Below are 22937 nucleotides of genomic sequence, written 5' to 3'. Positions count from 1 at the left end.
GAGACCGCATCCCAGCAGGGTGGGCCCTGAGGAGGACTCTGACCACGTGGAGCTGGGCAGCTGGGAAGGGTCAGAGAGGACCATCCAAGGGTGGGCAGTGCCTGGAAATGGGTGTGTGCTTGGAGGTCTGAAAGCAGCAAGTATTGAGCAGGGCAGGGATAGTTTTGTGCTTTGCATTTCATGGTGACAAAAGGGTTCTTGAGCTTCTGGTTTAATTTCCATGGCCCCTGCCCATCCTCTCACAGCTGGAGGCTGCATAGGTTTCTCCTCTGTCTCATGACACCCTGCCCAGTCCTCCCAGCAGGTGGCTAGCCTTCCCAGGCCAGCTTCCATTACACACCAGCCTCCTCCATCAAGTCCAGGTGTGTATGCCCTGGAATTTAAGGAGCAATGAGACCTACAACGCACCTAATCTGAGTCTTCCAGAAAGTGGGCCCTTCTCTCCAGCAAAACCAATTTTTCTATATTACTTAAAAAATATCTAAGATGCCACATATTTGTCTTTCTTGTCTTTGTTTTCATATCTTTGCCTGTGACACTTAGCCCAGATACTACCTCTTGGTAAACCTGTCATTCCAATAATCACCTCCTCCAGGAAGCCTTCCATATCTCGCCTAATTCACATGCTCAATTCAGCTCTGGCACTAGGCAGTATGACTTTAATTTGCACTTTGTTGGTCACACCTTGTCAGAGGTCCCCACCCTTGTCACCTCCTCTCTTTCCCCATAGACTGGACTCGAAGAATAAAATAACCACAGCAGCTTTCAGCAGGGAGGATTCCACAGTTTACCAACTGGGTTCACCCTCCGGCAACTCCGAGGGGTGCCATCGTCCCCTTTGTGAGAAGATGTGGCAAGGCGTCACAGTGGTAAGGGCAGGATGCTTGTAGTCAGAGCACCTGGGGGTGACCTAGCACTGTCCCTGCAGGCCTGCCCTGGCTCCCTCCCAATCTGGCTGAGTGTCCCTAGACTACTGTTTCCACTCTTCTCATGTCACTCCCTGCCCCAAAGTCTTAGAGGGCTTCCTTTCACCTAAATGTATCAATTTAAAGCACCTTCTGGAAATCAGTGCTTTCATATCTTGCCCTCCCCCAAAAGTATACCCTTTGTTCCAGCCTCTTGGGACCCTCCAAACTGGTCTTGGCTCCGGTTACTTTCCCACCTGGGAGGCCTGACACTTCCTTGCTTAAATCTTCTTCCCTCTGAGGGCCAAGCAGGTGTTATTTGTTCTGATCTCTCTGGTATGCGCTGTCTCTCCTTGCCCCCCCTCCCCTGCACAACCTCACAACTCCCTTGCTGTTACCGGACTGTTCCAAGTGAGGTGAGCCCGGGACCAGGAGGGCACTGGAGACATCTCACTCAATGCAGCGCTCAGGAAGGACTGCCTGTGACATTCTCTCTCATCTTGCCCGTCTTCCTCCGCATGCCCACACAGTGCCCACAACAGGATGCCATGGGAGCGGCGATGGGGTGGGAGCCAGAGGGCCATGGCCCCCTCTCTCCATCATTCCTATTCCTGTCATCAGCTCCTTCAGCCTGGGCACACAGGAGGCAGCTTTTAAATATCATCCAGGAGCCCATTTGCAATGATTAATATCCCATTTCCCCTGAAACAATCCTTTGCTAAATTAGCCGGGGCCAGAGGGAATTTGGCAAGGAGCTGCGAGTCTCAACTTAACTTGCCTAACGGATTAAAAAACCTCAAAAACAAAATGCAGATCAATCAACACCCCTTCCCCCAGCCGAAAACGGAAAGTCCATTTAAACTCAGCAGGTTTGCAGTTAATTATAATTTCGCACCTATGGCAGGAGTTATGTATTTATGATGTGTCTGCCCCACTAGAGCCTCCACCAGGACTCCCTAGGGACCCTTTCCACCAGCCACTTCCTTCCCCTACCACAAAGACCTGCCTTCACGCAGCTGTTGTTTGAGTACAGTTGTGTAAACCAGAGTAGCTTCATGGAGTTTTAAAATTTCTTCTTAAAAGGGGCTTGAGAAAGAAAGGAGACAAAGATTTTTTTTTTCTAGTTTTAAGTCAGAAAAAACAAGGATTATGGAGAATAAATCCTGCAGGGCAGGGGAACCTGGCACCAGGATCTAGGGAACCTAACAGATGGAAATGCTTAAACAAAAGTAGGAGTGACTGTGCTCAGAGATGTGGTAGAACTTCCTGACCATCAGAGAAGTCAAGCCCTGGGTGGGCCACTTGGCCTGGTGCCAAGGAGTCCAATCCTCAGCCCTTCCCAGAGGCAGATCGCCTGCCTGGGGTTCACCTCCCTGCAGCGGCCCCTGCCCCAGGCTGCTCCCTGAGCACCAAGATGGTCTGAGCTGAACTGCCTTACGTCCAACAGGAACTTCCAAGCTGAACGCTAGGTATTGGCTTTTCTTAAAGATCAGTCCCAAACAAATCAGGATTCAAGTACAGGAAAGGTCTGCCGGGACACTGGCTTTGGGGCTGGTGTTCAAGAGAAAACATTGCAGTCTATAGCCTGAGGAATTCCGGTGGGAATAGGGAAGGACAGGCTGATAAACAGGGTTGCGGAGCTCTGAAGAAGGAAGCCAAGAGAGGCTGTGGAGTTGCTCTCCTTCTTGATAGTTTTTAGAAACGGGAGGGGCTGGCTGGGTGAGAGGCAGACTCCTGGGGAAAGTGGACAAGACGGCTCCTGGGGCCTTCCCCTGCTGCTGGGTGCTGTGCCCTGGCCACAAGGGCAGTTACCTATGCCCCAGCCGTAGGTTGGCCATGACCTCTTGCCCAAAGCCCCTGGGCCCAGACGTAGCTGTGGGGAGGGTGGGGATGTTGCCATCTGGATGAATCGAGGATGCTGGGGGTCTGCAAGGTATGATTGGAGTGAAGTGGAAATGTACCCCCCCCAAACATACATATTCACACAGGGGCCTGCTGTGGAGTATGCACACTGCCCAGCTTCCAGGGGCTTCTGTGGCATACAGAAAGGGGGGGGTGGGTGAAGGGGTATTTTCTGAAAGAAGAAGACGTAGAATTCTTCTTCTTTAGGCAGCTGCTTTGGGGCCTCAGTAACTGGACCCCTTAGCCCAGGATCTCACCCTCTGGGCTGGGGTGGGGTTAGCACTGCTCATTTTCGGGTTTCTCAGGGGAGAGACTAGGACCAGGTGGGGCTTACTGACTGCTGACAGCTGAATCTGTTTTTTGGGCCTGAGTCTCTGCCCCCCCCCCCCCCCCCCCGCAGGCAGGGGCATCTCCCCCAGGGGTTCTGCAGGGGTTCACACCTGCCCTTCAAGCCTTTACTCATACCTTCCCTACCTCCTCCCTGCCTTGCATCGTGGGCAGGGGCTGTCTAGTACAATACGCTTTTTTAAAACCTTAATTCCTACTGTCTCGGTATAATTTCAGATCTTCAAGGCCCTGTGGTCTTTAGCTTTCTGTTTTGTGTACCCCCTCCTGCCTGGGCCTAAGGCTTCCTAGCTGGACCCTGAGGGGTTCCTGTTCACCCAGAAGCCTTTGTGAAGTGAGCCATTTATTGCCTCTTAAGAGAGGAAAATTGAAACTTCTGTATATTGAATTTTCATAAAGCAGGACCAGCCTGTACATCCATTTAACCTAAATGCTCACTCATTAAACTATCTCCTTAGAATATGGGACTAAAAAGCTAGAAAAGTCTAGAAGCAAGAAACCCAGCATCTGGAGGTCAACAGTGTGGCCACAGGGCTCCTGAGGCCCCAGGACCTTGCAGGAGCAGGAAGCTGCCCGGGGTTGAGGGGTGGGGTGGGCATGCCCATCAGCTGGTCCCCAACAGCCCCTCGAAGGCCTCCCTGACAGCACGTTGTCTGTGTCTGTTTTAAAATAAAATAATGCTCGGAGGAGAAATGAGGAACTTAATAGGATTTTAAAAGCTGCAGGAACCAATGGGACTACAGATGGTGGAGGGGCCGGGAGGACAGACTCAGCCGCAGTTTTATGGTGGGGAACGTGGCCTCAGGAGGGCCTCGGAGCCGTGTTCACATGCACTGTGTCCAACCTCATTAGCCAGCCCAGCGGGACTCTGCTGCCACACTAGTGCCGGCCACTGTGAGGGGAGACAGGCGCCCTGAGATGCCATTAAATGAACGGGAAGCCGCGAAAGGCTGCAGGGATGCTGCATGGCTAAACGACTGGGCCTGCACTTGCCACGGGGACCCATGTGGAAAGGAATGACTCACAGGCTGTCGCGCCTGTCCTCAACCTTCCCCTGTGTTTCTGGTCCTGCCCAAGTCCAGCCCTGGGATAGGAGGGAGAGAGCCAGAGCTGGTGGGGAGGAGTCCCAGATCTGGAAATGGAAGACAGGGAGGAAATGGAACCTGCCGTGGGGTCCTGCTGACCATGAACCAGCTCTTGAAAGTGGTACCTTTGCATGCCCTGGGGAGTGTCCTTGCCTCAGAGATGGCCAGAGCAGAACATATACTCCGTCTTCCACCTTCCACCCTTTCTGTCCTCAGCCTGCCTCACTCCCCTGAGCAATAAATTGGCTTGCTTATTTGGGTGTGAATCTGAGTTTAAATACAACTTACTCCCACGAGCTCTGTGAATTAACTGGGTCCTCCTTGCAGAGGGATGGCTCCTGGGGAAGCTCTTTCTCTTTTGGTTTTCTTTCCCTGCCTAGCTGGAGCCCTGGTTCTTGGCAGTGGTAGCAGGCGCTGTCTCCTCTCTTCCTGCCCAAGGACATTACCCTCTCTCTGACTTGTCCCTCCATCAGGATCAGTGGCTCCCTGCTTCTGAGGGAGACATGCCCAACTCCTTAGCTTGTGTTTAGGGCCCCACTTTCACTTGCCCTCACTGTCTCCTGCCAAGTCTATACCTTTTGGTCCAATATCTACCTCCTCCAGGAAGCCCTCCCTGCCTACTCCAGGCAAAAATGAGCTCTCTCTTCTCTGACCTCCTCCAGCTCTGGTTTCTCATGTCTTATGGGTAGGTCCAGGAGCTCCTTGTCCAGTCTCATCTTGCCTCCCTCACCTGGGACCCTGCTCCTCTCATCTCAGTTGCCTTTAAGATAGGCCTAGAGGCATGACAAATGCCTGTGGTGTTTTCCCACTGCCCTCTAAGTCTGACAGACTATCCCAGGGGTCAGAAGAATGCAGAATACCTGGGTGCTGGTGACTGACAGGCATGGGTTTGGATTCTGGCTCTGCCATCTTCTAGCTGTGTAACTTAGGACAAGTCACATAACCTCTCTGTATCTTGGCTTGCACCTTTAAGTAGGGCCAATAACTTCCACTTCCCAACCCAGCCCTCAGTGGGTGCTCTCTAAACAGCCATTTTAGATAGTGAATCCTCCTCTCATTGAGTGAAGGGTGGAGCCTCAGAAAGAGTGCCAGGCAAAGACAGGACTAGAACCCTGGACCAGAACAAAAACTGCTGTCCTGTACTCTTTCTGGGGAGCACCAGCCGAGCACCCAGCCAGCCCCTCTCCCTGACATTCAGCGTCTCGTGGATTCCTGTATCTCCACTCCAACCTCTCTGGAGGTAAGGTTGGAGCCAAACCCACCCCAGAGAAAAAAGAACTGAGCACCCCCTGACAATTTCTGATAGGATGGTGGCCTTTCAGCAAGAAGCTGGGATCCTGATGTGGTAGCAGTGGGCTGTGGCCTCCCTCTGTGGTGGGCGAGGCGGAGAGTCACCTTCCTCCTGCCCCTGGTCCAAGGTCCCAACTTGTCTCCCCAATCCTAAGCAGAAAACATTTCTTCATGCTACTCAAGAGCATTCAGGTGCACCTGGAGTGCAGCTGGGGATCTCATGTCCTCAGGGCCCTTGGGACACTCTGTGAGGTCTGCACCAGTTTCTGGAGCTGGGGTGAGGAAGGTCTGGGTGGGGCAGACCCCCCTCTTCCTCTGGGTCACTTCCCTTTCCTACCTCCTACTTTCTCCTCCCAGCTGCGCCCCCAAGTCTTCCCAGCTCCCTTCCATCGTCCTCTCAACCCACTTTCTCCCAGGCCTCTCTCCTCCTGGGGATCCTTTTGCCCTTTTTCCCATCACCTTTCCCGTAGCATCCCTCTTACTCCTCCCACCCCATCCCTGCCTTCCTACCCTTCTCCTGTTCCCATTTCTTTCATCTTTTTTAATGCTCACCTCTCCCCCATCTCCTCCACCCAGAAGAAGTATTTAATGGATATTAAATTATTTTAAACTGACTTTCGTTTTTTAAAAACTAGCTTGGTGATAGTGCTGACTCAGGATCATCTTGCTGTTTAATATTGAATATGCAATTAATAGATAGATGTTTAGGTTTGGCTCTGCTTTCCCCCTTTCTACCGCAGGAAGAATAAAAGAGCTGATTAATCTGGTTTGGGGCAAGTGTCAGTGGCAGGAGATATATGGGAGAAAGCAGATGAGGTTAGCAACTTGGAGTCAGAGAGCTATTGCCTCTGAGGCAAGGGAAGGGAGACTGGGCTTGAGTTAGAGCTCAGTGTGGCCTCGCTGGGCAGAGGGGTTCCCGCCACCCCGCCCTGGTTCTGGAGAAAACTGGCTGGACTCTGAGCTGTCTGCTCTGCACTCGGGAGCCCCTGCTCCCCCTTAGGGGCCTCCCTCCTGGGGCTGACTTCTCTAGGTATGGAGTCTCCTCTCCTTCAGGTCACTTCTTCCAAGGCCTCTGGCTGCCCCTGCCTGGGGAGCCCCTCTCTGGGATGGCAGGTGACACTTATTCTACCTGCCAAGAATGGAGGCTCTTGGCTGTGTTCTGGTCCCACTACAGGAGCAGGGTGTGGCAGGTGAGTCATTGCATGACGTGCTGACATGGGCTGACCCCCCAGAGACCGTCTCCAGGAGAAGCCCCCAGCTCTGCCACGTGCTACCACCAAGGAGAAGCTCTGCGTGAGGCCCTGGCAGGACAGCCCTCCTCTCACCAACAGTGTAAGGGCGCCTGGCACTGAGTGTCTGTGCCTGAAGAAAACTGTAATAATTCGACTGCCTGGAAAGGGACAGGAGCAGCAGCAGAACCAAGCGGGCTCTGCTGGCTCAGGCCCTTCATGCCTGAACCATCTCTATCCCTAAACTGACCTACCTCCACTCTCAGGGTCCTCAGGACGGGGAGCTCTCAGTGGGCCATAGGGAGGTGTGTCTGGTGTGTCTGTGCCCTAGGATGTAGGGCATCTTTGGGGGACAGCAACAATACACCAGCTGGGCCCTGGTGGGTGGAATTCGAGGATCAGGTCAGGAGGCCACCAGAGCCATAGAGGCCGTGTCGTCGTCCATGTCGTGTGTCTCTACCCATCCCTGCCCCGGTCTCCTGCCAGGCCCTGCTGGGGTCCAGAGGAAAGTGGCCTGAGCTGGAGGGACCACCGGTGCCAGGAGTGGGCGCTCTTTTGTGGCCACACTGTAGATCTCTCAGGATAAGGACCTTGACTCTGAATTTACAAGTAGCTTTTGCCTATTTTACTTTTGGCTCTTAATTTCCTAGAAAATTTTGGGGGTGGGTAGAGAAGGGGAGGGAGAGAGCAATTCCTGAATACCTCTCTAAGCTAAGAGGGGAGTGACCTGTCCACACCCAGGTCGGGACAGCCCAAGGGCAGAGGGGCCTAACTTGGGCATGGTGTGGACATGGACACTGGGCCAGAACCCAATGGTGGGCGTTTGGCAGAGGAGGTCAAGAGCCTGGCCTGGTTGAGCCTCTGTGTGTCCTCACGGGTGGAAGGGCAGTCTCCTCTCTGAGAATGACCCCGGTATTTAGTGTGAGGCTGTGTCCTCCTGCTCTGTCTCCTTTCAGACATCTCCTTAAATCCAGCTCCAGGACCTTGACCTCAGCAGTCCAACACCCCCACGGGAAGCCTTTCTCAGATGCGCCTTCTCTGGCCTGAACCCTCCTATTTCCTACCTTCATTGCCCACCTCCTGACCCAGCACCCTTTCAACTGGTCAAGTCCCATCACAGTGGGGTTTTCCTTAGTGACACAGATGTGGGAGGAGCACCTTTTACGTGTCCTAAAGGCAGCAGAAGAGTGTCCCAGGACATGGTAGTTGTTTACTCACTCACAGAAAGACCCCAGTCATCCCCCTCTTCCTTTTATTGTCTCCCTCAACCAGTCACCCAGCGCTCCAAAGCCTGTCCCAGTTCTGAGGGGTAGACAGGAGGAGGTGACAGGAGTCGCTGCATTGCTGCATTGGGAAGAGGGAGGCAGGGAGGGGGAGGAGGGGGCAGAGACAAGTGGGCCCTCACGTGAAGGGGGCTGGCGCAGGCAGCTACTACCTCCTCGGCTCTCGCTGTCCGCAGGCTTCACCTGGATCGGCCGGTTCATCTGCAACAGAGCACAGGGGGCCAGTGTTAGAGCAGGTGCGGCAGTGGGAGGCAGACGCACCCACACCCAGAGGTGCACAGGCACCTAGGCACACAGACCACACCGGCTGATATATACAAGCAGACACTCATGTAGCTGCAAACCTGCGTGTCTTCTCTAGGGCCCCGCCCATTTCCCTTCCCTATGCAGTCCCCAGGGCCCTATTTTTGCAGGAAGGTTTCTCTGGATTGGAGACCGGGTGGTATCCCTCTCCCAATTTTGAGCAGCTCTTGCTGGCCTGTGTTATCAGAATCTGAGGTGACCTCACAGATCACCTCTGGCTGGCCCTGGTTCACTGCTGGCTTTGCCCAAACCAGCTGGTCTCTGGCCCAAGACTGCCCCTAGGCCGGGGCATGGCAGCGAGCTTCACCTCACCCCATGCCATCTCAAACATGTGAGCTTCGGGGTGCCTGAGCTTCTGGGTCACCGGCTCCTGGTTGGTGCAGAGCTCAGGGCTGGGGCTCCTGACTGTGGCCAGGAATGCCCCCTTGGAAGTGCGTGTGGAGCTGGCATAGTTACTTGATTCACGTGGTGTCTGGGTGCCCCTGAGGACAGCAGGGCACCGCTTGACTCCCCAAGGCTCCAGGCCACCTGCCTCTCTTAAGGATCTGTCTCCATGCCTCGTCCAGGCCACTAGGGGTCTCTGAACTCCAAGCATCCCCACTTAGTAGCCTGTCTTTAATCCTCCCTGATGCAAGAGGCACCAGGGTGGGCTCTCCAGCCCTGAAGTCCCAAGGTGTTTCAAGCAATAAAAGCAGTAGGAATCATGCAAATGGATTGACCTTATGTCTTTGCCAGTGCTTCTGCCTGCCATGCACTCACTCCCTTACCCCTCATCACATTTGCACATCTGTCTCAACAAAACCCTGAAAGGCAGGCAAGGCAGGTGCTAACACCCCCATTTTATAGATGGGGAAGCCGAGGCAGGGCCACCAGTGGTAGGAGGATCCTGGGAACCTGGGTTGCCAGGGCTATTTTGGGGCTTCTGTCCTGTACCGGGTGACTTTTTGCTGCCAACTCCCCTCGTGTCCGGAGGCTGGGCTAGCCAGTCACAAGCTTCCTCAGGCCTTCTGGTCTCTGATTCGAAGTGAGTTTTGGCTACGTCAAGGCCACTGGGTGGGGGAGTGCGGGTGCTGGTGAGTCAGCAAGGTGACAACAAGGAAGGGCAGACTCACCGCCGGGAAGGACAGAGGCAGAGGTAGGGCAGGGAACAGAGAATAAGAGGCCAGGTGGCCAGAGGAACAAGACAGGACACTGGGGGCCAATCCACTGAGAGGGGTCAGGGTGCCACTGTTTGCCCGTGGTCTCCACTTGGCACGATGTGTGGAGTTGAGGGGAAGAAAGGTGCTCTGTGTGGAAGCTCTCCCAGCAGAGGAAACTGCCGTGCTATGAGAGCTTCCATCACAGAGAGAAGAAAGAGGGACACAATTAAGTGCTCGGCTTCACTAGGGTCCCCTGGCTCCCCCGTAAAGCACCTCCATTCCAGTTTTTAGTGAAGGGTCCAGAAGGCTGAGCAGGCATCTGGCTTGGGAGAAGGGTTCCAGGAGGGAGCCGGGGCACTCCTGGTCTCCCATCCAGTACTTTTTGGGACTCAGAACCCAGGGCTTTCCTGGACTCTCCCTCCCTCCTAGATCACCCTGTCTCCTGGTTTCCCCCAGGCTTGTAGTATTCCTACAGAAAAGCCCCACGACTGACCTGGGCCCGGTTCTGGCCATTGTCTTCTCTTGGGCATATTTCTACATCTCTCTCGCTTATATAATTATTATACTTTCCTGAGGTGGGGAGTGTTATCTCTCTCCTGCCAATGACAAGTCAGAGCTCCGAGAAGTGTCAGATCGGGGATTCGGCTGGGATGGGTAGGAACAGTGCTAACAACTTGGTGGTGGGCCGGCCTGCCTATATTTTATTTCCTTTGACCCCAGTGACTCTGGGAGGAAGTCCATGAGGACAATGTCCATCTGTCAAGGGGAGTTGGGGCCAAATTTCTTGGGCCATCAAATTGAATACAACCTCTTCAGCCAGGCCCCTCACATCTGACCCCTATCACCACTTGTATCACTCCATTCCCTACACCCCAGGCACCTTCCTGCCCCAAGTCCATTCCCTCAACTTGCAAACTCCTCTCCCACACTCCCACCAGCCTCCTCCTCTTGACCATGCAGCCTTCCTGATACCCCAGAGTCAAGGTTCCTGCAAAAATTCAACCTTTTCCATATAGAGGGTACAGTCAAGGCTGGGAATTGAGTTGCAAGGGGAGGGACTCAGATCCTGTGTAGGGTACACGACGCTGCTACACCTACAGGAGCACAAAGAGCTGCTACATTGATTATATTGTTGGATTATCATAACTTCCCCTCTGATGCATGCAACTAGATTGTCCTTAACTTGAAGCAAGGAAAAGGAGTTTCAGAGAGGTTAAGAAACTAGCCCGAGGTCACACAGGAGGTAAACGGTGATATCAAGAAGAACTAGGACTCTTGTTGAAACATGACTACATTTTCAGGAGGTGTTGGAAAGCAGCTGTGATGGGCTTGGGGATGGTCCAGGAAAGGTGAAAGCAAAAGAGGGGAGAGCAGGGGCCAGATGGGGGATTCAGGCTTCCCTAGCAGGAAGGGAAAGGGAAGTATAGCTGAGGAGAGGCAGGTAGAGATGTATGAACCAGACCCAGCTGGGCTCTGCCACTGTACAGATGAGGGAATGAAGGAGGTTGTGAAGATTACATTCCCAGGGCCTGAGGGCACTGAGGCTGACGCCTGTGTTTAGAGGTGATGCCAGGAGGAAGGGCAGGGGCTGCTGGGAGAACTCTTTCCCTGGTGTCTTGTTTCTGTGTCCCACGGCCAGTCTTCTCTATGTGAGTCCGAGAGCAGTTGGGGTGAGTCCTGTGGATCAGCAAGGGCCAGGGAAGGGCTGTTTCTGATATGATAGGACCCATTTTCCATGGTACATTAAACAAGGCACGTAGAATCTGCCTGTGCATGAGACCTTTCACCCCGGGAGGAAGCCAGCCACTGTCCCACTGTCCTTGGGACCAGGGCATTCATGAATGCTCTGCACCAGGTTCCCACCTTAGGCCTGATGTGTTTCCAGCCTCCCATGCCTGGGAGTGCTTGACCCGGACGGCCTAGGACAGTGCTCCCAGACCTCCTCCACGACTTGGGACTCACACACAAGCCCTGCTGCTTCTCTCCCATTGGCTCCCTGGGTCTCATCCAGCCTCCCACCTGCCCTCAGCCATGGGCTGGGCACCCATGGGGTGATCCAAACAGACTGCTGGACAGAATTGAATTGTTTCCCATGGACCTGTGACTCCTGCATCATTTTTCATGTCCCATTATGGTCTAGAGATGGTCAGCGTCCAGACAGTCTTTTCGGGGCTGTCAGAGAGGTGCCAGGTAGATGGAGAGATAAAATACGGCCTCGCACTTTCTTAATTCTCAGCAGAAATAAAGTGTCAGGCTTGGTTGGGAAGATTTCTCAGCCGGAGCAGGCTCTGTACAGATGCTTTGGGCTTGAAAGGAGATCTTCCTCCCTCAGTCAGTGGCTCCCTTCCCTGTTCCAAACTCTGGCCTCATCCAGCCTCGCCAAGGCCTGGTTTCACCTAGAGGAGGGAGGTGTGCGTAGAGGGAGCCTGTCCTGGGAGAGGAGACCAAGCCTGGCCGCAGAGGGGGCTGGTGAGGAAGGGGACATCAACAAAGAGGAGAGAGGCTAATGGGGAGAAAGGTGGGAGGGGTACCTGCCATGTCCTTGTCCTTATTCTAACTTTGCATCCTAGGACCATGGCCTTGGCCTCAGGACCTCCAGGCCACACAGGCCCCAGGGCGTCCCTTTCAGGTAAACGCCCCACTTTGAGGACACCAGAGCCCACTCCATGGTGCCTTTCCATTCCCCCATCTCTTGCTCTGTTCTGTGTCCCCCTCAGCACGTGTATTATCCCTCTAGGAGGGCCTGGGGCTGGGGCCTGGTGGGGACATGGACTGCCGTGCAGGTGCCATCCTTGCTGATCCCTTTTCTGAGGTGTCATCAGCATTCTTATGTTCCCCAGCAGCTTTCAGCCAGGGTCATGCCTGCAGGTACCGAGTGACCTTCCCTGGGTCAGAAACAGCTCCCTGAAGCTGCCCTGCAGGCTTCTGGGGTCAGGCCTTTGGGGACACATCACTAACTCTTGTCCACTGTGTTTCTGCTTCCAGCCTGAGGCCCCCTCAGGGGGAGCAAGTGGTCCTGGCCCAGGATTTTGAAACCTCCCTGCTCCTAACCACAACAGAGGGCTGGCTGGGCAGGTAGCTCCTTCCCTCCCAGGCCCCTTCTCTGTCTCCCCTCCCCCTCCCCCTCCCCCTCCCCATCTCTGCCACTTTTTGCATCAACACATATCCATGCATTAAACAAGACATTCCATTAATTTCTTCATCATCATAACTTAAGCTGGGACATACCCTTTAAATATTCATTCAGCTATGAAAACTGGGCATTAAAATTTTAATAATGTCAAGCTCATTTGAACCAGGCTCCTTGGGGACGATTACGATACAGTTAGAATAAATACGATGATTGAGCTGGTCCAGTGGCTTCACCTGTCCGTGCAGCATGGCTCCCCACGGAACGAGAGGCCTGTGGCCAGTGGTTAGACAGACTGACAGACAGGCCAGCCTGGCTCTTAGATTTGATTCCCTCTCTCTCTCCCATATCCCCTCCCTCCTGTCTGTGTCCAGCCAGCTGAATCTACCTCCCACAGCTGTCTGCTGCTCCCTGTGAGCCAGGGTGCAGGAGAGCCCCTCCCCCATCTGGGAAGATGGCCCTGGTTAGCCTGTAGTTCCAGTCGCCCCTTTCCTTTGTCCTTCGGTTACAGAGCTATTGTTTCTCTGGGAGAACCGTTTCCCTGTCTGTGTCTCTTCTCTCTTGCGTTCTGTCTGTGCGGCTCCCCGAGGCTGGAATGAGTACCCCACCAGGGCTAGCCTGCAGAGGGAGGACACTGGTCCCCGAGAGTCCAGATGTGTTCTGTCACCAGATCAGGAAGGGAATGTCATCACCTGGCTCATCTCCTGCTGCTACCACCTTCCTGCTCTGTCCCTCTGATGACACCTGCCTAAACCAGGGCTGGGGAGAGCTCTGGGGATGTCCACTCATGAACTCGCCTCTGCTTCACTTGGGACAGCCTTCTCTGCCCACAGGATCACTTGAGGGCCTCCTCCACCTGTCTTCTCAGGCACCTGAGCCCTCTGTTTCACACCGGCCCCAGGATGGCCAACACAACTGTTTCAGAAATAAAGGGACCTGGAAAATTCCCCGCCATTCCTCACTGGCCATCCAAACCCTGCTCTTCCTCAACACAGCTTCCTAGTTATCTCTCAGCCCCTGGTCACATTGGGCCCTGCAGTACTTTCTCTCTCTCTGTTTCTGTCTCTGTCTCTCTGTCTCTCTCTCCTGTGTGTGTACGTGTATGTGTGTGTGTGTACGTGTGTGTGTGTGTGTGTGTGTGTATGCTTAAATAGTACTTGTGTGACATCACAGACATCTTAAAAGAATTCATGTAGGTTGGGGATTAAAGGAGATAAGGGAGGAAAGTCGTGCACCGCCTGCTGCATAGTAGGCTCTCAACAGACTGTCAGCCTCCACATTGTTTTCCAATCTGTGTCCCAGAAATGCCTCAGGGAGGTCTGGACCAAAGCTCTGTGTGGTGCTTGGGGGGTGGGGGGGTGGGGGCTAGGGGAGACAACTAGAGTGCTCTCCAGCCAGCAGCTGAGCTCCCAGATGTAATTCCAGGGTGGGTGTCTACACCTCAAAGCCAAGGGTCCTTTCTGACTCTTTTTGGGGTGTGTGAGCGCCTGGTAATACCTAGCTCCCTCCCTACCAGAAGGGCTGCACGTTCCCAAGTCACGAAGTTGTGTGGCAATGCCGACTCTTCTCTAGTCCAAACCTGTAGCATTCATTGGAGGCAGCTCTCATCTCGGCGCCTGCCCACCCACGCGTGATGTGCTTGTGAGGAGCCTGGCTCCCAGTCCTCACCCATCCCTGCTGTTGGTTTTCATCCCCCAGCTCCAGAGAACTCCAGTTTTATGTTGTCTGCTTCCCACCCCAGCACATATGATGGTTGTGGAAACGTGAAGCAGCAGGCCCCACGTGAGGGGCCCGCTGGGACATCTGTGCCCCAATCCCGGCAACATCACTGCTCTGGGATGAGAGACATAATTTGCAAGGCTCTTTGTTGAAAGAGCAAGGAAAAAAGCATCATTAAATCACTAAGACATAAAGCATTTCCTTTCTTCCACGGTCTCTCTCTTGACTTGTCATGGTATTTTTATTTGCTATTTGATGTCGTTTAAAGTAAAGAAAAATATAAATTTCAAATTATTAGCATGGAGTCTACCATTCATCTTTATTTTGTGTGATGCCAGTTTTAAATGCAAATATCAGAACATGTAAGTCCTATGCAGAATCATCAAAATTACACAATTTGTTTTTCATGGCATGTGCTTGGGGGGTGCCTCCAGCTGGACAGAGGAGACAAAGGCAGCCAGACTCAGAAAGGTGAAGGTCTAAGAGAGGGTCCCTTCAGGCGTAAGTGCCCAGAGCCCCACCCTGCCACTTGAGGGCTGGTCGGGCCTGAGGACTGCTGGGTTCCCTCTTCCACTGACCACAGACTGACATGTTGCTGCTCAGCTGAGGGTGGGCCCTGGGAAGCCAAGGCAGACTTCAGCTCTGCCATTGGCAGCCCCACAGTGAGCAGGAAACTTTCAAAGATATTGAAAATGCTGTGCCAGGGACACTCTACGTACCTGGGCAAGAGGATCACCTCACTAAGACATGGCCTTTGTTAGTCAGCCAGACATGCTACAGTGCTGCCAACTTGTTAAGGGAGTGGACCCAGCCCTGCACTCAGGCCACTGCTGGCTGGTCTGAGGGCACAGTGATTGCAAGTGGGACCTGGGATATGCATGGATCGGGAAAGTGGTAGGAGGTGGAACTGTGCATGAACAGAGGCCCCAGGACCCCTACACATGCTCCTTTGCCCTACAACTTCACTGACAAAACACAAGTTCAAAGATAAAATTCTAAGAATTTCACAGTGGCAACTGCAGAGCACTAAATCCCAAGCATGAGATGTTTCTGAGCCTGGGGCCCTGTGTGACTGCACAGGTGGCGTGTCCAGGAGGCTGTCCTGCGGACGATGCCTTCCTGGGTCCCCAGCACCCCGGCAGTTTCTCTTCACCCACCAACTCCTGATATGAGGCATTTCCTGAAAACATCAGGTCTGAGTACACACTCCTGGTGCAGCAAGATTGTTACTCAAGGTTTATCTTTTAAAGATGAACTTCGGACAATTTGGGGAGGATAGACTGAGAGTTTCCAGCCTGCGGTATAAAAGGCTGGTGGCGAGGGAGCAACCATCCAATCTGGTCTGACACGAGAACTCATGAGACCCCAGGAGGGGCAGCTCTCCAGCGACTCTGCCCTCCGCCAGGACTCTGCACTTAGCAAATTGTAATTAACAGATTAATTAATAGAGAAAGTATTTGTTCAAAGCCCCAGGAGAGCAGGTTTTGGATCACGTGCCCTGTTGGAGTCCCAGCGCTGTGCACAGTAGGGTCTCAGTAACCTTGGAAGGAAGGAATGAACCCCTGCCCCAGCCCCCTAGTGAGATGGGATCGCAGGGGAATGGCAGAGCAGTGCACATTATTGTAAATATATTAATGTTTAAATTATCTCCTTAAATAGCATATGGTTCATTCCATAGAAAAGGATTAGAAATTCAAGGAAGCCCGCCTGTTGTCATCATGTAGTTCTGACTCAAGGACACATCCAGCGGTAATCACAGAGTGACACCTGCCTTCGCTGGAGCACCCTGACCACTGTCCAGACTCCAAGGTCCAACCTGGCCAGGCCAGTTGGTAGCACCCATCCCAGGGTGAGAGGGGCAGATCCCAAGGCTGCCTGTGGGTGCAGCGGCTTTGCCTCCCTTTTCTGCCCGGCTACCCCTCGAGCCTCCTCAGCTCTCGGCTTCAATCCCATCCAGTTCCCCGTTCTTTCCTTCACTACCTTGCCACAACCTGGGGCCACAGAACCATTATGGTCCCAAGTTTCTGCATTTATCTGTTCAGTGCTCAACTCCTCTATATGAGGAGAGGCCCACACAACCATCATGTTCCTGCAGCACAGTCAGACCCCTCTTGACACCTGACACACATTAGGTGGTCAATAAACGCTCACTGACCAAATGGATGACTGAGCACTCTATTGTGTCCTATCACGGGCATTGTTCCCTCCTGCCTCAGCCATGCACCTATAGCTGAAGTGCCCAGAGGCCAGAAGTGATTGTCACCCACTAGACAGCCTTGGTTCCTGGCCTAAACAGAAAGGTCCTTTAATTCAGCTCCTCCAGCAAAGTGATGTGTTGTACCTTTGGATTAGAAAGGGTTTACTGAAGTAGTGATCATCGTTTAGAGACAGCCATGAGCACAGACCACACAGAAGAACCCAAGGTTCTTGCTAAAATATGCAAGTCCACAGACCACTGAAATGCAAACCCTCCAGATAAGATTTTTTAATAAATCTGTTCTGCTACAGCTCCCATCTCGGAAGACGCCATCTGATGCTTGCTGGGTTGAACACATGCCAACACGTAGGCCCCATCAGCTCTTTACCCCTGTCCTCATTCAGACTGTCAGCTTGGAGCTGCCCCTTGTTGGGGCTGGCGGCCAGCTAAGGCACTGGCTTGGTCCCTTGGCAAAGTACTTGGGATCGCCTCTGAGTCACCCACAGGACCATCTCATCCTCTCCCAGGGCTAGTTGCTAGGCTCCCTCCCTTCCTGTTCTTATCTTCATCTTCACCTCATCTCACATCTGCCTAGAGAGCAGAATGCTAAGCCTTCGTGTCCTCCTCCAGGAAGCCTTCTGTGACTGCGACTTCCCAGTCACACAAGTCACTCTGTGAGGCATGGCTTCTGGACTCACTTTGGTCTACTGCTGTCAAAAGTGGCCTTGCTCGGCTGGGCGTGGCTCAGCAGTTGAGCGTCGACCTAGGATCCAGGCGATCGGGGTTCGATTCCCGGTCAGGGCACATGCCCGGGTTGCGGGCTCAATCAATGACTCTCTCATCATTGATGTTTCTATCTCTCTCTCTCCCTCTCCTTTTCTCTCTCTGAAATCAATAAAGATATATTAAAAAAAAAGAAAAAAAAAAGTGGCCCTCGGGGTTAAAGGGAAGAGGGCTGAGAAGCAGCACAGGCACCTATCTTAATGACATGGCTATGACCCAGGCCTGGGCCTGCTGGCTTTGAGTCAGGACATATGCCTGGATGGAGGGTTAGGAAGTATGGGTGACATGGCAAGCGACAGTTATCAAGCCCTTCCCAAGCTCCAGACTTTGCACTGACCACATGCTGTGGCTTTATATGTCCCTTTGGTCCTCTTTGAAAAAAATTAGCCAGGTGAGCAAACTCATGGGTGGTAGGATGTGACGGGGGAGGAACAGTCAGTGGCAGAATAGCCATAGGAGACCCTGGTGCCAAAGAATGTGAGGAAAGTCTCGGCGTGCGAGTGCATAGCCAGGTCAGGTGGGGGCAGGGGCAGCTGGCATGACCCCTGGAGGGTCTGAGCTTGTACTGTGGACACTGGCCTCCCCTGTCTCTTTTTGGCAGGGATGACATTCCACTGGGGCCAGGTTCGGAAAGAACAAGGGGTCAGCGACATGCACAACGAAGCTGGGTCAGAGGTGCCTGAGAAACGCTAGGTGAACGATTGAATAAGGAACGGCCAGTGTTATCTTGGTTTCTGGTCCTCTCCCATGTGTGGGAAGACAGAGTCCAAGGCTTGTGCACAGGACGTACTCAACAGATTGAAGTAAAATTTCCTCAGTTTGGCTTTAATTCTTTTTTTCTTTGTTTTGTTTGTTAATCCTAACCTGAGGATATTTTTTCCATTGATTTTTTTTTTTTTTTTTTTAAACAGGGATTGGAGGGGAGGGAGGAGGGAGAGAGAGAGAGAGAGAAACATTGATTCGTTGCCTCCCACATGTGCCCAACTGGGGCCAGGGATCAAACCTGCAGTCAAGGTACATGCCCTTGATCAGGAATCGAACCTGTGACCCTTCTGTCTGCTGGCCGATGCTCTAACCACTGAGCAAAACTGACCAGGGCATGGTTTTAATTCTTGATTCTAGACTGACCTCTGGTCCCAGTCCAAGCCTGGCCTGTGTGCCTCCCACTTGGAAGGGGTTCCGGAGAAGGTGGTCGAATCCTAGCATACTAAATGGCAGAGGCTGAGAGGACACCCTCTCGAGGTGCATGCAGCTGAGCTGACTGTCCCTCCAGGCACAGTGGTGGGGAGCTCTGTCTATGTGGCGAGGGCGCAGGTGGGTCACAGAGCCTCATCCTCGCTGCCGTCTTCGCAGCCCGTCGGCCTCCTTGGTCTAGGCCCCCACAAACAGGGCCCTGGCAGTTGCTATGCAACAGGCTGCTCTGCTCTGTGGTGTCCAGCAACAGTGAAAGCACTGACAGTGCCTATTGGTGGGGCTGTCCCTTCCCTTCTCTCTGCTTTTCTCTCTCATCCCTCTCCAGCCTCCACCCTGTACTTGCTCTCTGCAATCTAAGTTTACAGAACACATCCCCCTCCACCCACAGGATGGAGGATGGGTTGGCACAAACAAAGGAGGTGCCCTCCTACCCCAGGGGGGCCAGTCAAAGGTCTCTTCTGCTGGTTGCAGGAGGGAGGGACTCCCCGGTCAGCTTTGTCGTTTCCCTTCTCACCCTCTCCTCCTTTCACCCCATTGCAATGGGGTTGGGATTGGGGGCCATCTGTGTGGGTAGATGCTTTGGGGGCTGTGGTAGGTGAGGTTGATGGGACGACACAGTCAGAAGTCGCTGAGATGGAATACAGCAGTGCAGTTAGGTTCACATACCTCTGCCTCCCAGGCAGGGCTCCCTTGGGTCCACATGGCCAAGGGCAGCCTGTCTTTTTGTCTCCAAGGCCCATGTCCATCTCACCCTCTCCCATCAACATGCCAGGGCTGCCCTGGTCAGGATGGGAGGACCCTTGTGGTCCTAATTAAGATCTACTTCCGTGGAAGCCAAGCTTTTTAGCCTGCATGGCCAGTCTGGGTTGCTAACCCTCTTCAGGGTGGGGGGTGTGTGCATTTTTTTAAAGCAGCAGTGGATAGCTCAGTCTGGGTGAAACAAACCCTGATTTAGTTGGGAGACTTGGATTTCAGTCCTAACTCTGCATACACTTGCTCATATGAGATGGGCAGTTACTTAACCTCTTAGAGGCACATCCCCTTGGGGTGTGGAGAGAATTGAATGTGAGAGCTCAGGTAACACCCTTAGCACAATGCCCAGCACCTGGTAAGTAAGGGTTCAATAAATGAGCGACAACTATCCTCTCCTCCTCTCCTCTCCCCTCACTTCCTCTCTTCCTCTTCCTCTTCTTCTCTCTTAATGAGTATTTCCATCATTTTGGAGAAAATATCTAACATCTGATTTTTCCCCTTCCCACCCCATATCCCCTGGGCTCTCTTTTGGACTCTACTGAACTGAAAAGACTGGATAACCTCTGAGGAAGAGCTGAGGCCTGGAGGTGGGGGCTGGAGGAGGCCATGCTCTACTGAGGCGAGCACATCCTGAGCTCAGAGACTTGTGGCTCCCCCATCTCCTCAAAGCCTCTCTTTCAGTATTGAAGGAGCCTATTGCTTTGATGGAGCACAAAGTTCGTTTGTTCATTCGTTCTTTCGTTCATTCATTCATCCATTCATCCATTTATCCATCCAGTGCTTATTAAACACCTTGGTGAGATAGGCCCTGTTCTCTGGCACAAGGATGGCACAACAAACCTAAACAACTGGCCCTCCTCCCCAAGAGCTCCCCACCTAGTCTGCAGAAGAGTCTTGCTGATGTGGTGTTAAAGCCCACCCTTCCTGGGCTCCAGCAGTGCACTGAGCCTTCTGCCCTGGGTGCAGCGGAGTAACAGATTCCTCAAAACCCAGCCACACAGCCCTGCACTTGTCGGAGACCAGCCACTCATTCCCGTGGAAGTCCCTTTCTTGGCTCTGGTGGGTAGCACTTTAGTATTTGCTTACACACTACGGGAAGAGGCGGGGGTGGGGTGGGGGTGGGGGTGGGGGCGGTTCTGCTCCCTCTAGTCACCTCCAGTGATGAGTGATGATGTGTTTCCAGCCCAAACCTACCTCCCCGCAGTTCCTCTCATCTGCCCGGGTACCAGAGCTCCACAGGGCAAGTCAAGTCCAATGTCCAAAGCTGCCGTCAGCTACGCAGACTTGAGAATCAGTTTCACCCTCCCTTTATGACAGGTTTCTGGCCCTTCACCTGAGAGCACACACCTTCCTAGGTCCTGACTATGGGCACCATGGAGCGGGGAAGGAGGGCTCTCTCCAGCTGGGTCTGACTCTTCTCAGCCCACAGAGGGACTGCCTTCCTGATTTCGACTCAGAGCCTCTTAACAAGTGGGTGGGACTGAGAAAGGGGATGGGCAGCCTTGCCCTGAGGCCAGACAGAGACCCTGGTCTGTGTTTCCCACAGCCCACTGTCCCTTCTGTTTCTGCCCATCTCCCTTTATCCTGTCCCTGAGTCAGATGCTCCAAGTCCTCCTCCAGAACCCCACCAGGCTGCCCTGGGACTGTGGGCCCAGTCGCCATGATCAGGAAGGGTCTGCCCCCCCAGCTCCCCTCCCATGGCCTGAGACCCCTCCTCCCTGTCTCACCGGGGCTCAGTCCTGGGCTTAGAGAGAGTCCCCAGGCACATTAAAGGGAAAAACAAAGCCTGTACCAAGTAAATGACAAATTTAGAGGAAATTGCTCTTAATCCCTACACCGTAGCCTGATGATGCCGGCCAAGCGCAAATCTGAGTCATCCTAGAAATGGCACCGACATTTGCTTTTTGGAATTTGTTTTGTCTCTGGGCTTTAGATTTAATCACTCTCTCTCTTTCTCTCTCTCTCTCCCTCTCTCTGCCCCTTGCTCTCCGTTTTCTAATATGAGGCTGCAACGCGAGCTCGTCCAAGTCTGTTTTCTTGGCATTAATTAACACAGCTCCTCCAGCCTCCAACAGGCTAAATGATGAATCAGGTTAAATTCCAGACAACAGCCGCACACCGCCATCAATTAGCCATCTCCGGGGCAGCTTCATTAATAAGCATCGATCATGGCCCTCCTCCTGGAACATGCCAGGGTCTCTGGGTCACAGGCACTGCCCACGAGGGTGTCCAGTGTCCGTGTGAGTGTGATCACGTGTGCGTGATGTGGGTGTTGGGTGCAGGGTGTGGTGTGTTTCGGCTGGGGTGTTGGAGTGCATGGGTTGGCTCCCAGTGCTGGTGCCCCCTCCTTGCCTCCACTGTGCCCGCTTCTGCTTTTCTTCCAAATCACCTGCCCTTCCCTGCTCATCTGTCCCTGTCCCCTGAACACCAGGCTCTCCCGGGTGCTGCTGACCTCTTACCGTCTCCCCTCAGGGACCTCACCCAGCTCCTTCTCTGCAATTTGCCCTCCCTGAAGGCAATCCCAAATCCCCATTGATTGTCCCCTCTACCCTCTTTCCCTGTCGCATTCTGGATCCTCTTGGTGATTGTCCCTAGACTGTCCCACAGGTATGCATGACTCCATTCCCAAGCCTGACTGAGTGGGCTGCGTGGCTTTGGGAATGTCGCTGCCACGGCCCTGTGGCCAAATACCTTCTGTGCCCACAGACTGGAATCTAACACTATTCCCGGCACTACTGTCCTCTGCCTGGATTGTCCCCTCACCTTTACTGGTCCCACATCCTTTGTAGGAAGCAGGAGGTTTCTGAACCATGGCTGCTGGTAACCCTCAGGGACTCCCGTCCACCTGCTAAAGAGGAGGTGCCTCTCAGTCTAGTGATGGCCCCAGCCCTCTGGCTGCATCCACAACACCCCTCCTACCCCTCGGAGCCTTGCTCACTGGGGCCTCCCTGCAGATTGCGCCCCCTAACCTCCTCGGCAGATGGCTAGGTTTCTCCCTCTTCCTTTCCTCTACCCTGTGTGGTTCGCAGCATAGCCACCCCCTACATGCAATGGCCTGGAGTAACACCTCGGTGGGAACAGTGCATCAGAGCACTGGGGAAAGCTTGCTTTAAAGGGGGTGGCTGGAGTCACCCCCAGACTCTCCCGGAGCAGCGTGCAAAGGGGATGGACTGGGCCTCTGAGGCGGCCACAGCAGATCATCTCCTTAAACGTTCATTAAGAATCTGAAGCGGACGTTGTGGTCTGGCCAGTGACGGCGGATGTGGCGTCTCTCCAGGCCATTAAACACTAATTAGGTTTGGAAAGTCTATTGAGCTCCTCGACGTCTCGTCAGGGCAGGCGCTGGCCCCCAGGTGCCCTTCGAAATGCCAGAGCTGTCACCCCTGACCCCCAGCCGACCGGCTAGACCACCCCACGACCCCAGGCTTCCACGAAGTCGCTGCATTTCTCTTCATCTCACTGTCTCTCCCTCGCCCTGGCCACGCCACTGCTCTCTGCTCTTCAGCTCGGTGGTGCTCTGGCCTCGGTGCCCATGTCCCCCTTCTCCCTGCATCCCTTCCCGCCCCTGGGCACCGTTGCCTCCGTCCCCATGTCCTGCTAAGTGACTCAGAGGTGCTGGTTAGAAAGGCACCTGCAGGGCCCAGGGCTGGTGGATGGAAGCTGACTGAGGACGCAGAGCG

General features: G+C 53.7%; 1 protein-coding gene across 43 annotated transcripts in view; it reads right to left on the bottom strand.

Annotated features, from left to right (window-relative positions):
• The window catches only part of CELF4 (CUGBP Elav-like family member 4), a 289574-nt gene that overhangs the window by 57765 nt on the left and 208872 nt on the right, over positions 1–22937 (bottom strand). For 25 of the 43 annotated variants that reach the window (XR_013999652.1, XR_013999653.1, XR_013999654.1 and 22 more), the window contains exon 3: positions 8192–8240. Coding sequence is in view for 33 of the 43 variants with exons in the window: in XM_081149106.1 (XP_081005232.1) it covers positions 8192–8240 (49 nt within the window). In the remaining 10 variants the exon portion in view is untranslated. Of the gene's footprint in view, positions 1–8161; positions 8241–22937 lie in introns of all 43 variants that reach the window. The other 18 variants (XR_013999656.1, XR_013999657.1, XR_013999660.1 and 15 more) reach the window with 1 other exon arrangement.

Source organism: Miniopterus schreibersii (assembly GCF_964146895.1).
Source record: "Miniopterus schreibersii genome assembly, chromosome: 10".
NCBI classification, from domain to species: Eukaryota; Metazoa; Chordata; class Mammalia; order Chiroptera; family Miniopteridae; genus Miniopterus; species Miniopterus schreibersii.
This window is presented reverse-complemented; position numbering and strand designations above follow the sequence as displayed.